The 14,216-nt window shown below is 44.4% G+C and overlaps 1 protein-coding gene across 1 annotated transcript; it reads right to left on the bottom strand.

The window, feature by feature from the left end:
• Window positions 1-1,443: 1,443 nt before the first annotated feature.
• On the bottom strand, window positions 1,444-13,537 carry apoo (apolipoprotein O). Its single transcript, XM_033032954.1, has 8 exons — window positions 13,274-13,537; window positions 10,588-10,683; window positions 9,772-9,891; window positions 9,029-9,083; window positions 7,406-7,504; window positions 6,477-6,568; window positions 4,199-4,315; window positions 1,444-1,668 (listed from the first exon to the last, which is right to left on the bottom strand). Exons 1-8 carry the CDS (start codon window positions 13,274-13,276, stop codon window positions 1,660-1,662), a joined length of 591 nt encoding a protein of 196 aa, XP_032888845.1. The 5' UTR covers window positions 13,277-13,537; the 3' UTR covers window positions 1,444-1,659.
• Between the last annotated feature and the right edge of the window lie 679 nt (window positions 13,538-14,216).

Genomic DNA, 14,216 nt, shown 5'->3' with positions numbered 1-14,216 from the left:
AAAAATCGAACAAAGCACTGTAGATACGAGATACAGTTAGGGTCCGATTTTTAATCTTTTTTCAAGTTTGTATTTGTCAGGGGACAGATGCGAGTGGGAGACTGGACCAGCGAAGACATTCTCGGCAGCTGCATGTACACAGACCCGCACCTCATCCGCAGCCAGGATTGAACCCGGGACCCCGGCACCGCAAGCGCTACCGAACCGCCACTGGACCGTCCCCGTTCCCCCACTCGAGTGTCCCATCCACGCCCGGGGGCGGCCGGAGACGTCCGGACCGATGGGACACCGGCCGGAGCAGCGGTCCAGAGGCCCACAGCCAGCGCGGAGAAGCGCCAACCCCAGCTCACCTCCGCCTCTCCCGACGGGCCAACCGACAGCCCCGGACCAACGACACCAGCTGCCCCAAGCCCACAGTCAGCGCGGAGAACCCACAGGTCCATAGCCAGCGCCAACTCCAACCCAACCCCGCTCCAACTCTAGAGGAACCCGCTCCCCGATGGGCCGCAACGGCGACAAGCTGGCCAAGCTGCGCCCCCCCAAGTACAAGACACCCCAAGTACAAGCACACCACCGGCTTCTGCCCCTACGGAACCCGCTGCCACTTCATGCACAACTCCGAGGAGGAGCGAGGAACCCGGCCTCGCCTACGCCAGCCTGGGCTCGGCCTCCTCCGGCCCGGCGCTCGACTGGGCCGCGCTGTGGGCAGCCTTCAGCCCTGAGCTGGAGTTGGAGCTGGCCTGGACTCTGGGCTGGGCAAGGGAGGGGAAGGAGGTTGCTGCTGCGGCCAGCACCGCCATCACCAGCAGCTCCAGCGGGCGCCCGGACTGCACATGGTCAACATGAGCCCGTCCGCAGTCCCTCTCTCCGACCAGGACGACTCCAGCAGCAGCGGCTCTGAGTCGCCCGTCTTCGAGCAGGGTCGGCACTACCCAGGATCTTGCTGTCGGACTGAGGGGAGGGGGGTGGAGGTGGAGGGCTGCCGGCCAACCCGGCGGGACAGGCAGAGCCGAGCTGGAGCCAGCTGCTGCAGCACTGGCTGCAAGGCCAGGGCCGCCCCGCCAGGCAAGGACCACCCCGCCAGCCCAGGGCTACCCCGGACAGGGACGGGACACCAGGGAGGGGACGGGGACAAGGACGTCCCAGCAGCAACTCAGCAGCACTTGCAGCGACGAAGAGCCGGGCCCGACCCCGACCACGGACGAAACGCAAGCCTGCACGCAATGCAGCACCACCGTTGCCGAGACTGTTTATAGCTAGTGACCTATGACCTGGGCATGCGCAGTCGGAATACCGAACTCGCTTATTGGGTAGCTCCAAAAGAATTAAGATCAGCAAAATGGCCACTCTCCTTGCTTAGATTATTTCATTTTTGTTAATGAGACATAGACAGAAACAATTTTGAATAGTTATGATCATCATATGAAAAATTCTGTTGTACAATTTGCTCTTTAATAGTACTTTATTAGATCATTTTATATACACATTTCTGTATGATTGAGAGGGTTTTGAACCCATTTTTCCAACCAAAAATAAATTTCTGATGAATTATTGAACTCATCATAAGAAGTGATTAAATTATAATGATTCACCTTCATTATGTTCCACAAGAAATATTGCTTCAGTTTTAGGTCGTGTTTCTTCAGCAGAACCATTCCATTAATCCACCTGTCAGAAAATAATTTTGGTCAGTACCTTTACAAAGGTTATCCGGCAGTTCTTTACCTAAGGTAAGGACGATTCTGGCTGACCCAACCTGCTATCATTTGGCCTGTTACTGAACACTTAAGTTGAAGGGCCAAGTCACTGACATGGTGCCCTTGACAATCTATCCCCTTTGATCCTGGGGGTGGGGGAGGTGATGTGTTCTTTCTGCTGATAAAGTGGGAGCGGAAAGAGTCGCACTTCTGTCAATTGCATGTGGTGAGGCTAGCTGACTTAATAAATGGTTGCCTGAAGATCAGTGGACCATCCAGGAGTGGATAGTCCAGGGGAGCCACATGGGACTATGGATACTGGAATCTGGACCAGGTATTAGATGGCACCAGATGATGATGGGCAAATGCAGCCAGGTTTTGGGGGTGGGGGAAGAAAACATTAGAGTATGGAGTCAGTAGCTGATGGAAATGGTGGAGAGAGAAAAAGGGGCCTCTTATCCACACAATATTTCCACTGGGTCTCCTATCCCGCTTCTCCAACTGGTTCCATTGGCCATCATCCTTCCATTTATCTGGTTCCACATCACCTTCCTCCTCAGATTCCCTATCTGCAGCCCTTTTTTAATACATTTTATACCTTCCACCTGTTTTGATCCTCACCGCGGGTGCTGTCTGTACAGAGTTTGCATTCTCCCTGTGAGCGCGTGGGTTTTCTCTGGGTGCTCCAGTTTCCTCTCACATCCCAAAGACGTGCAGGTTTGTAGGTTAACTGGCTTCTGTAAATTGGCCCTAGCGTATAGGATGAACCAGTTGGTGTATAAGTGATCACTGGTCAGTACGGACAGTGGCCGAAGGGTCTGTTTCTATGCTGTATCTCTAAACTAAACTAAAAATCTATTCTCCTAAATATATTCGTGATTTTATACACTTTAGTATTTAGTTTAGTTTAGAGACACAGGCCCTATGGCCCATCAAGTCCACGTTGACCACCTGTTCACACTAGTTCTTTGTTATCCCACTTTTTCAGCCACTCCCTATCCATTTAACAATTCTACAATTAACCGACAAATCTGCACGTCTTTGGGTTGTGGGAGGAAACTGGCACACCTGAAGGAAACTCACACAGTCATGGAACTCCACAGACAGCACCAAGGTCAATGGTTCCTGTATTATTCTGTTCCTTTATTATTACGTCTACCATGTTACAGTGAGATTCCTTTTTTGTTTGCATCAGGATCAAGCCCGCGTTTCTGGCACTGTGAGGCAGCAGCTCTACCAGCTGCGCCACTGTGTGGCCCTATAAGATAATTCCCCGGCCATCTGCACTCCAAGTCCAAAACAGCCCAAGCTCTCCTTGTACTCCTTGAGTCCTGGCAACATTCTCGTAAAATCTCTGCAATCCTCATGAATCTCTGGCATCTTTCCTATCGTAGGGTTATCAAAACTGAACCCAATGCTCCAGTTGTGACCTCATAACATCTTGTACAATTGTAACATTACGTACCAACTTCTATACTCAATTCCCTGACTGATGCAGGTCAGCGTGCCAAAAGCTTTCTTCACTACCCTATAAGCCACTTTCAGGGAACTATGTACTTCTTCATACCTTTACTCTACATCACTTCCCAGCCAGCTCTCGCTGGATCCCATGCGATTTAACCTTCCAGAGCGACCTGCCCTTCAAAACCTTGCTCCATCTGTTCCCTTTTCCCCTCATTCCCTTTTCATAGAACTGAATGGCATCTGATAGCAGGCAATCCCACAGGTTAGGGGATAGGGAGGACTCAGTGCATACCTGCTGGCGACACACTTTAAGAGGAACATTTCAGACACGACTTAAACCTCTTTAACTTTTATAAATGTATCATTGTGAGCAAATTATTTTTAAGAAGAGACATAGAACAAACAAGGGTAAAGAACAAAATGCTGGAGAAGCTCAACACACGAGGGAATGGATAGATGATGTTTCAGGTCAGGACAGGACAAACACGAGACTTCAGATTCTCATCCTCTATATGTGAAGAATTTAACATTATTATTTTGTACACTTCTTGAAATAGACATAGAGTTACAAGAGATATTTTCCACATGATGTATGCAGGGAGATCGAACCGTCTGGCAATCTATCTAGATAGTGGGTCAAAGCCCATAATCCCTTTATTATGTGACAATTGATCTGTGTTGGTGGACAGTCACACAAACCCTTCAACATGGGATTGATCTGCGAAGGGGGCAGAGCCCAGTGTCACACAGACCCTCCACAATGGGATCTGTTTGTCCAGCATGACTGTGTTATACAAATCCTTCACTTATATAGAGAAACAGTGCCATGGAAGTGATTCCGAATGGGTCAGTCTGTCTGAACAAGATATAGTGCCACACCATGCTTTGACAGCAACAATCTGTGCAGAATTTTGTGCTATACAAACCATTTATAATGTAGTTATGGAGTCACAGTTGATATGTGTAGGGTTATAAGGAACAGAAAAAGGTCAGGCCTAGATGATTTCAAAGTTGAATAAGACAGAAAATGAAACCACCTTATTACTCCCCTGTGTTGGGGAAGGTTCTTGGTTGCGGTATCTATATTTCTTCCACAGTGATTCAATGGCTAAATACGATTGCATGGACATTTCATAAAGCGATGAACCGGTCACCTGAGAAAAGTAGAGCAGTTAGTCATACACGTTCTCCACATGTGGGTTTCAAAGGATCCAAAATCACCTTGACATTGTTACTTAGCTTGCTTTTTTAATGAAACCATTTGTCCTACCTCCCTGCACCAAACTAGGGTTACACCATTGTCTTCTTTTTATAATTTAAATGGATGTGAACCAAGTCTCAGTGGCTTCTCAAAAAAACACAAGCAGAAAGTGTTGACTGTACAGTATGTAGCAGTTCATCTCTGCTGGTGTTTTCATCACACCTCCCTCAGACGAACACCCACTTCACCCTGCCGTTCACTGCCCTACTCTTTATATATTCCCTCAAATTCTCATTCCACATCCTGGCTCATCTCCCTTCAACATCTCTCCTGCTGATTTTAATTACACACTGCAGTGCCCTAGCCGAAATGTATTCCTTGGACAGATAGCATTGTATACTTGTTGCATCACCGGACCAGTGTTCAAATCTCATTTCAGCAATAATAAAATAAGTATGAACACATAGTTCAGTTCAGCAAGGGCGAAAGATATTAAATCCCAACTGCTTTAGTAATGTTCTTTCAGGGAAGGGAATCTGCCTTGTGTTTCTGGTCCACCCTGTGAGAAATTGCAGACACAATGTATTTGGGTGTTTCCGTAAATACACCACTCAGTAGTGAAACTGAAGGTCTCCAAACTTACAGGTTATTTTATATATCAGATATGTCTGTGTTTTCTTGCCTTTTATTGTGACATTTTTCAAGCAGAATTTCACCAAATCCTTAGGCTAATTTATACCACAAAGATTACATTAATTTTGAAATCAAATAACTCTATATAAGCCAAACACTGATTGTGCTTATGATTTTTATTATTTAATCACCCGATAAGATGGTTTTCTGATGCCCCAAGTTTTTGCAGCAGAACGTGAATAAGTGTCCATTTGGTCACGTGTGAAATGTGTGAATTACAAGCAAAGTAACCGTTTTTATATTTATTGTTTCTTTTTTTATCGTTTATATTTTGTGTTTAAGCTTTCCATTAAAATACTTAATAATGAATAGAACTTGAAATCATGAAATATAAATCTAGTTTGCTCACTAATTTTATCAATGTCTCATATCTGTAGTCCCTCCGGTTTTGTTTGTACTCCTCGCAATTTTAAAATTTTCTTTTTTAACAATGCGATTGTAATGATCCTGACCTGAACTATGGGCCTCGTGGTGTTACGTGCTAACATTTTGTAAGGGAGCTTAGAAATCAGTATATTATTTTTCTCGATTTTTTTTTTCAATATAGTAAATTCTGGTCCCATTTTCGTCGATTTTGATCACAAATTAGCTCAAAATTATCAAAAGGTAGACCCATTTTTAATGCTGTGGTATTTCATTATGATTTAATAACTTTCAAATTTGGCCACCCATGTTACAGGTTTTCCTAATGACATCCATGTCACTTGAAGAAAAAACAAGATTACAGCTGCAGATTAACTAGCCAGTTCGATTAAATGAAAAGAGGTCATCTGAGGTATTCTCATCAGCACTTTGTCATGGATGGTACATTCTGAAAGATTCATTAAACCTACTCGTAAGTGTCCTAACATGTGGACCTGACAACAAATGCTCCACCAGCAGTAGCAGATGGTTTGATAATTCACTGCACAAGCTGGTACTGACATTTCCCTACTCCAAAGAGTGCATTGGCAACAGAAAATCTAAAGCAGTTTTTGACAACCTGTGCCAAAGACACTAATTAAATGCATCATTTTCTTTGGGATATATTTTAAACAACATAAATAATTAAAAAATCCTGAGGCATGTCAAACAGATATAAATCATATTTTGGGGACCTGGAAGATTGTACACCCTGGAATTTTGAGGGGAAAAAACAAAGTGCTGGAGGAACACAGTGGGTTAGGCAGCATCTGTGGAGGGAAACGGACAATGTTTCGGATACATTTCTGATGAAGGGTGCCAGCCCAAAATGTTGTCAGGCCATTTCATTTCACAGATGCTGACTGACCCGCTGAGTACCTCCATCAGTTATTTTTTAGCTCATAAATCATGTTTAACAATTCAAATATTTAGAATGAATCTTATCACCTAGTTATTGTTCTGATATTTCCATAATGGAATCAATCAATGTGGAACTGGGATTCAAACAAGGTACTCACCTTTGTGATTTCAACTGTTGCTTGAGGATAATACAAAGAGGCGCAAGCAGCTATAAACCCGCATGAATAAATCACTTTCCTTGCACGGGAACCTATAATTTCATCAAAATAAATATAAATGTACTTAAATGAAGCCAATGGAATACTAGAAAAGAAACTGAAATCAACCCATCTTATTTAGAGAGATTGTAACCAGCAGTTCAACATCCAAGTGAATCTGGTGCTGGGGAGGGTGATAGTATGATTGGACATGCAAAAACAGAGGGCATTCGTTTACCTCCCAAATTGTTTTTTGGCCAATCTCAAGTCATGGCTCCAGTTCATAGGGCCCATTTGTGTCCAAGGTAGTATATGTGCCTGTGCCAGGAGATTGCAGACTTAAGCCAAACTCAGGGATTGTAAAGCAGCAACCTATGCTTGCGTTTCAAGTGTAGCACTGTCGGAGTGTAGTTTTGTGAATGAGGGGATAAAGAAATGAGGGGATAAAGCAAGATACCGCATCCCCACCAGTGATGATGAAAAATCCCATGGCACAACTCGGAAACAAGATCACGTACTTCTGGTGGCCAAACTAACACTGCCCTTGGTGATCCCCATCTCAGTCCTTTTATTACAACTCGCTGTGCACACATTGGTTGCAACAATGTCTATCTAACAGGAGGCAGCTGCAATGCATCATAAAAAGTTTATGTCCTTTTATATTGTCTTTGCTCTCAGCCTCTTCCGTTTCTTGTCTATATCAACAGCAACAACCCTCTCCCCCCACCAGGCCACGATGGTGTGTGCAGGTAAACGTTAACCATTGTATTTGTTTTGGTGAAATGGAAGAGTACAAGTCACTTAGTCATTGTGATTGCATGACTGAGCTCAGATAGGCTTCATCAGATGACTAAACTGCATCTAAAATGAAAAGTTGCTCCTGAACCTACCCCTTCCGGCCAGCAGTAGACCTGCCACTCCAGCGAGTGTGATGACTCCAGCCCGTGGGTAAAATCCCGATGGCGGATTCTTCAGAAAGATATAGCCGTCTGTCAGAGACAACAAAAAACATCAGGACAATCCATTACTACGACTGTGTTTATGAGCTAACGGTAAATGTATTTCCTTGGTGAAAACAAGAGGTAGAAGGGTGCTGTGCACGGTATAACCAAAGTCATAAATCAACTAATTTTAATGATTAAGCATCCAATATGCATATAGGAAAGGTTTAGAAGGATATGGGTCAAATTCAGGCAAATGGGACTAGTTTAGAGGGAGCATCTTGGTCAGTATGGACGAGTTGGGCTGCAGGGCCTGTTTCCATACCGTATGACACTATAGATAGACACAAAAACTGGTATGACGACTAGGGAGGGGGAGGGACGTAGAGAGAGGGGGGATGCAAGGGTTACTTGAAATTAGAGAAATTTATATTCTGCATGGAATACATGAGATTTGTTTATTGCACTGTAATTGGGTTCAGAGTGCACAATGATGGCCATGATTTAGGTTTAGTCTGCTGGGACAACCCACATGATTCTTAGTTAAGCTGAAGAAGGGTTTCGGCCCGAAGCGTCGCCTATTTCATTCGCTCCATAGATGCTGCTGCACCCGCTGAGTTTCTCCAGCATTTTTGTGTACCTTTGATTCTTAGTTAAGCTATTTTTACAACACACACATTCTCAGTCCAACTATCAGTATTTCAATGCCAATGAGAGGACTACCAAAATTGAAAACTGAATAAGACATTGCGTATGATAAATTTTGATGAGCAAAATTATTTCATGGTAAGGGTCCATGACACACATGACTGAGCTTGGCCACCTTAAAACCACGTTCACATGAGAATTAGCAAAGTAACAGCTGCCAGCTGTTCATCAAAGTCAAATGGTTTTGAGCTAGCCTTAGAAGTGCTGAAATGGGTTCATTGATCAAACAGCAGTAATCCAGGGGCCTGATCTCCAGTTCGATCACCATATTCAGCAACAGAGAGTTCCTGTGTAGATAGTCAGTGAACGGAAGCAAAGCAATGCTTGTATATTTTAAACTGTCAAGACACTGAGAGGTGTCTATTTAGAGCAACCTGGTGCCCTTGTACTTAGGTCAGCAGAGGTAATATACAGGCATTGCAAGCAATTCTGAAGGGCTCTATTGCAAGAGGATTTGATTATAAGTGTGGAGATGCCTTGCTCTATTTACATAAAGCCCTGGTAAGTCTGCAGCTGGAATAGAGTGAATAGGTATGATCTGACTACCAAAGGAAAATACACTTGCAACAGAGGAACTGCAGCACCAGGTTTATACTTGGGATAGTGGGTTGATGAGAGATTAAATAGACTGGACATAATCTCCAAGAATTTAAAAGAATGAAAGGTGTCTCATCAAAACATACTAAATTGTTGTGGCACTTCACAGAGTAGATGCAGAATTGCGCTAAAAATGCAGTTAATTAGCATTACGGCAAAAGGTTAGCCATGAACGGAAGAGCTGTGTGATCTAATCACACTTCTATTTCTTAAACCTCACTCTGTACAAAGCACCAAAATGTACCACAAACTCAGATAGATCCTTACCTTTTCCAAACTGGACAGTTCTTTCTATTTTAGGCTGAAGATTCTTGTAAACACCCTGAGGAGAAAAAAAAGTAAATAAATGAATATAAAAATCTGTCTTCACTAAAGAACAAAGTCCACAATTGCATTCACTACTCTGCACCTGAAGGCATTTGTTTGTATTAAATGAAACGTTTCTAAGTACCATCTTTAACAAAGGTCCACGTTTGATAAGATTACTAAATGTTTATGGGCATAGGTAAAATGTGTCAATATTTGGGGTTTTCTTCAGATACGAACCCTGTCCTGGATTGGAGAATCCACTATTAATTGGGATCTGCACCTATACCTAGCAAATCCAAGGAACAATGATAGCAATCTAATAGTTAAAACAAGGTGACACAAGAAACTGCAGATGCTGGAATTTTAAACAAAAACCTAAGTGCTGGAGCATCTCAGCGGGTCAGGCAGGGAGTGGACAAATGCCATTTTGGGTCAGGACATTTCTTCAGACTGCAGAAAAGGTCTAGATCCAAACCATCATCTGTTCATTCCCTCCACAGTTGGTGCCTGACCCACTTAGGTGCCATTTTATTTTTTAGTTAAACAAGGAGATTGCAAAAAAGTTCCCAGAATACAGTAACCCAGACTTCTACCAACTTCTCTCATTCTTGGAGGAAACTATTGGGAAACCATTGAGTCATACAATTCAAATAAATCCCACTTTTTTCTCCACAGGACAAAACTCAAGAGATTTGCCATACCTGATACTGGGCGGCATATGGTTTGATGTGGTTCCGCAGAGCAGAGATCCTCTCTTCAAGCCGAGTGGGTTTTGCATCCTCAAAGTGATAAGCTTTAGCCGGAGTTGTATAAAGTGACAACTGCAGAACAAAGATAGAACACTTTCGCAATAGACCAGGGGTCTCCAAACTATGGCCCGCGGGCCGCATCCGGCCTGCCTCAAGATTTTATCCGGCCCACAGCAAGCTCTTAACACGTTCCATGCGTCAGTTTGCCGTTGGCTTTCTAGTTGAGGGTTTGTGTGCAGCACAATGCAACCATTTACCAATGTGAATTTGTAGAAGAATTTGTGAGTTTGTGAGATGCTGTTGTGGCCTAGACATGCAACATGCTGGTGGTGGAGGGATGAATGTAAAGAAAGAATTAGTCTCCTGTTAGGATCTCCCATGCTGGACAGGTCAAAGGATAGAGGCAAGACGAAGAGTGATCCAGGTTCGAGGTTGAGCACAGGGCTAACAACCCTGTCTCGTAAAACAAATATGTTACGGAAACAGCAACTGAAGGAATCAACAAGGAGTGGAGGACCTTCGTTGCTGCCCTACATGCCAGGAGGCATAATAGGCAGTAAGTATGTAAGTAAGAAAGAAAATGTAGTAATGACTGGGATGTAGATCAGCGTACAAAAGGTCACTGTCATCTCAGAGAAGCTGATTTCCCAAACAACTACCTCGCCTCTTCTTACAATGCAGGCTTTTTCTTGGTAAATCGTCTCAGTTGATCTCTCCCTCCGATATGGAACATGTCAATAATATCAAAGTAAAAAATAAAAATGTTACCTGCTCAACTTTGAGAATCCCTTTCCTTTCTTCGTTACTCTGTGCAAGCACAGTTGCTGACACGAAGCTTGTGCGGAGTGGAGCCAATCCGACCAGCTGCAATAAAATGTAGTTACTGCAGTGGCCAACATTTAATAGCGTTGTTACAAAACCTACCATCAGCAGCGCTGTAGATCTGCCACTGCCGGTGCATGTGATTCCGGAGGCTTTGGGGGGAGGGGGGGATTAAAATGCAGATTTGTATTGGTTGTCGGAGAGGGATTTCCTCGGGCTGCTAGCTGATGAAGAAAAATCGTTCGGGCTTCCCTTCCCTTTTTTTTTTAAATTTGCTATACCATTGTGTCACTGGATTGAATTTAAATGCGACTAAAACCGCCTTCAACATCACGGATCGCAATATCAGGACAAAACAAAAGGTATGTCGTTTATTTAACATATTATTCTGCTTTTTGGTGTGGCTTCATTTTAATCTTGTGCTGCGAAAAATGTTATTTAGGACAACATACGAATTGGCCTAGTCTTGCCTGCCGATATGGGCTTAAATCTATGGCAACGGCAACATTCCAATCGATCCCATTCCAGAAACATCCACTCCCCAAGATAATCAAATTCTTGTTTTTTTATGCACAATCATGTCATAAGAACATCTAAATCATCTATATTTTGTGTTATTGTCCATCCATGATCAATATTTCCATACTAAATATCCAGAGTACAGTTTTAGTCAGATGTATTGTGCAAAAAATAATGATTTTGATTATCTTGAGAGTGGATGTTTCTGGATTAATTTATGGGAATTAAAAATTAAATTCCTTCCATTTGGCATATAAATTTATGACAAAGTGAGATTTAAAAATCATGTTATATCGTGAATTCTTGTGTGAATGGGATCAGTTTATTCGTTATTAGGATACTTAGGCTATTTAAACATTTTAGCCTTTTCTTAAGAAATGGATAGATGTTTAGATCTAGTAATTGAATTTAGATTGAATTGATTAGATGAATTAGATTTGATTAAACTGATGAATATGATTTTTTTGTTGGGTATTTACTATTTGTTTTAGTGTTTAACTATCATTTCTATCTTTTTTCTAAAACTGCAAATAATAACTTGTTTCTGTTAATGTTGTTCAGTGTTTTTTTTCTTTACATTTTAAAAAGATGTCTCCAAAGAAGAAATGCAAAATTGTCAATCCAGATGCCCAGCAAGAGACTGATTTGGACTGCATTCGCAGAGATTATCCAAATTTGGACTACTCCAAATGTGACGATCTACATGACATTCTTAATGGGAAAGTAGTGGGCCGAAAGGCATGTCATGCGTGGTTTGAAGACCAAAAAGTTGTAGTTCACAATGCCAAAATTGAAAAGTTGAGGAAAAACAAGGTGTACAGAGTTGCTTGTTGTTTACAATCTGAGGAGTATGATGATGCTTCTGATTATGATATGCCAATGTACCAGCTAGCAACTGATCTTCTCGATAAAGGCAGTCTTTTGCTAGAAATTGTAATTTCTTTACCGATCTGTTACAGACTTACAGCATATAATACAATAATATTAAAGTTCTGAACTTGAGAATATCACATTTTTTAATTTGCAAGGCAGTCTGGGTGTTTATTACAACAGGTATTTCTGTCACAACGGTCAATTTTGTAATTAGCTACAATTAGGTAACTAACTAATTATATGCTTTAATATCAGGTCATCCAAGTAAGATGCTTTATATTTGTTTCAGAATGCTTCAATCTACAATAACTGCCAATTTCATTCAGTTCTCTTAATTTTTAAGAAAGTTATGGGCTTTTGACTGTCCTCGATCACAGCTTTTGTGTTAAGTCAATGGAAAAGCAATAGGGAACAAGATGCCAATTTCCGAGTATGAAAATGACCATAACATTTTTAATACTGAAGATATGAAAGTGAATTAGGTATCAAATTAAAGTTATTTTTATTCTTTATCTGATGGGATAAATTACAGGCTTGATTTTCAAGATTACAAAATGTTGGAACATTCCTACATTTAATTTGTGGAATATATCATTCACTCTCCACCCTGCACGGAATGGGATTGGTGCTCATTCGCACAACTGGGATCTGGAATTGTCCCTCAAACGCAGCAACGGATGGGACCCCATCACCGGCCCGCCAGTTCACGGAGTGTGATGCCACCCGTGGCCTCTGTTCTCCACTGATCCCCTGCCACTGACCGACACAGACTGTCTGTCCTCAGCAGCTTCAGATCTCTCCCTGGCCCCGACCGTACGGACTGGGATCCCACGTCCAGCCACCGCTCGCCGGGACCGGATCGGCCCCCGTCCCCACTCCCGACAGAATCCTCGACCCGGTCCCTACAGCGGGACCCGGGACCCAGCACGGGACCGATCCTCAGCCCGCGACCACGACCGCAGACCCACGGACCGCTCGCCAGGCCATCCTCCGCGTCCCCCAGGCGCCCCGCTCCCAGCCCGGCCCCGCTCCCCCAGGACCCGCTATACCAGGCCCCCACATCGGCCCCGCTCCCCCAGGCCCGGGGGCATCGGCCGCAGCTCCCCCGGCCCCAGCTCCACATCAGGCCCCGCTTCACCCCAGGCCCAGGCCCGCTGCCCCCCCGGCCCCGCTACCCCAGGCCCCGCTCCCCCGGCCCCGCTACCCAGGCCCCGCTCCCCCGGCCCCGCTCCATTCCCACCATCTTGGCGCCGCGATGATCCTCCGCTCGATGCCCGGGTCGAAGCGTTGGGCTCCTCTATAATCTTTGGTCCAGACCCCGTACGGCGGCCGCGGGAGGACGGAAGCGCCGCGCGAATTCAAAATATGCGGCGCGGCGATGAACCCGCCAGACCAAAGATTATAGAGCGGAGCCAGACATCGGTGGTTCAAGGTTTAAAGTACAGTGAGGGTCGGTGACGGCCGCTAGATGAGGGAAGGGGTTTGCGTTGTTGGAGAGTGTGGGTTCAGTGAGTTGGGGCGCAGGGAGGGGTCGGAGTTAATTTGGGGGGGGGGGGGGTGTTGGGTGAGTGTCTGGATTGGGTGAGGTGCAGGAAAGATGTTAGGGTCAGAGATAGGATTGTGGGTTCAGAGAGGGGGTTAACAGGGAGGGGTTCTTCTTCTTCTTCTTTGGAGTTTTACGGCAGCCGGCATCCGCAATGTTCTGGCTTCATTCCACAGTACTCGTGTCTTTATATTAGATCATTTTTATAAGCCCAGAGCCCCTCAAGAAATCAAACAACAACTTTATTCCTCAGGGAGGGGTTGGGGTACAGGAGGGGGGTTGGAGCTGCGAGGGTAAGTGAGTTCGTATAGAAGGGGTGGGGACTGGGTGAGGGGTTAGTGAGGGTGTAAAAATTCAAAGTGGAGGTGGGGTGTTCAGCGAAGGGGTGGGGGGCTGTGGGCCCAGAGAGTAGAGTGTGAGTTCAAGGTGGGGATTCTTTCAGGAGGTTAATGAAGGACTCAGTGACCCTGTGTAGTGTGTGATAGGAGGGTGGTGAGGGACTGTGTGATGGGAGAGGGGTGGGGGTGTGTGACCATTTGTTATGTGTAATGGGGATGGAGTGTTCCCTGTATTGTGTGTGTGATCCTGTATTGTGTGTGAGGGTGTGTGACCTTGTAGACACAAAATGCTAGAGTAATTC

The sequence above is a fragment of the Amblyraja radiata genome, chromosome 14 (genome assembly GCF_010909765.2).
Source record: "Amblyraja radiata isolate CabotCenter1 chromosome 14, sAmbRad1.1.pri, whole genome shotgun sequence".
NCBI classification, from domain to species: domain Eukaryota; kingdom Metazoa; phylum Chordata; class Chondrichthyes; order Rajiformes; family Rajidae; genus Amblyraja; species Amblyraja radiata.
Note: the sequence above shows the minus strand (reverse complement) of the source record. Positions and strands in the feature narration are given on the sequence as shown.

What these genes read in the sequence shown, in the direction of transcription:
- apoo (XM_033032954.1), bottom strand. An exon ending in GGATTCTCAAAGTTGAGCAG is followed by an intron (nt 9,892 to 10,587) that starts GTAACATTTTTA and finishes TTTGTTCTGCAG; the next exon opens with TTGTCACTTTATACAACTCC. An exon ending in AACTGTCCAGTTTGGAAAAG is followed by an intron (nt 7,505 to 9,028) that starts GTAAGGATCTAT and finishes TGTCTCTGACAG; the next exon opens with ACGGCTATATCTTTCTGAAG.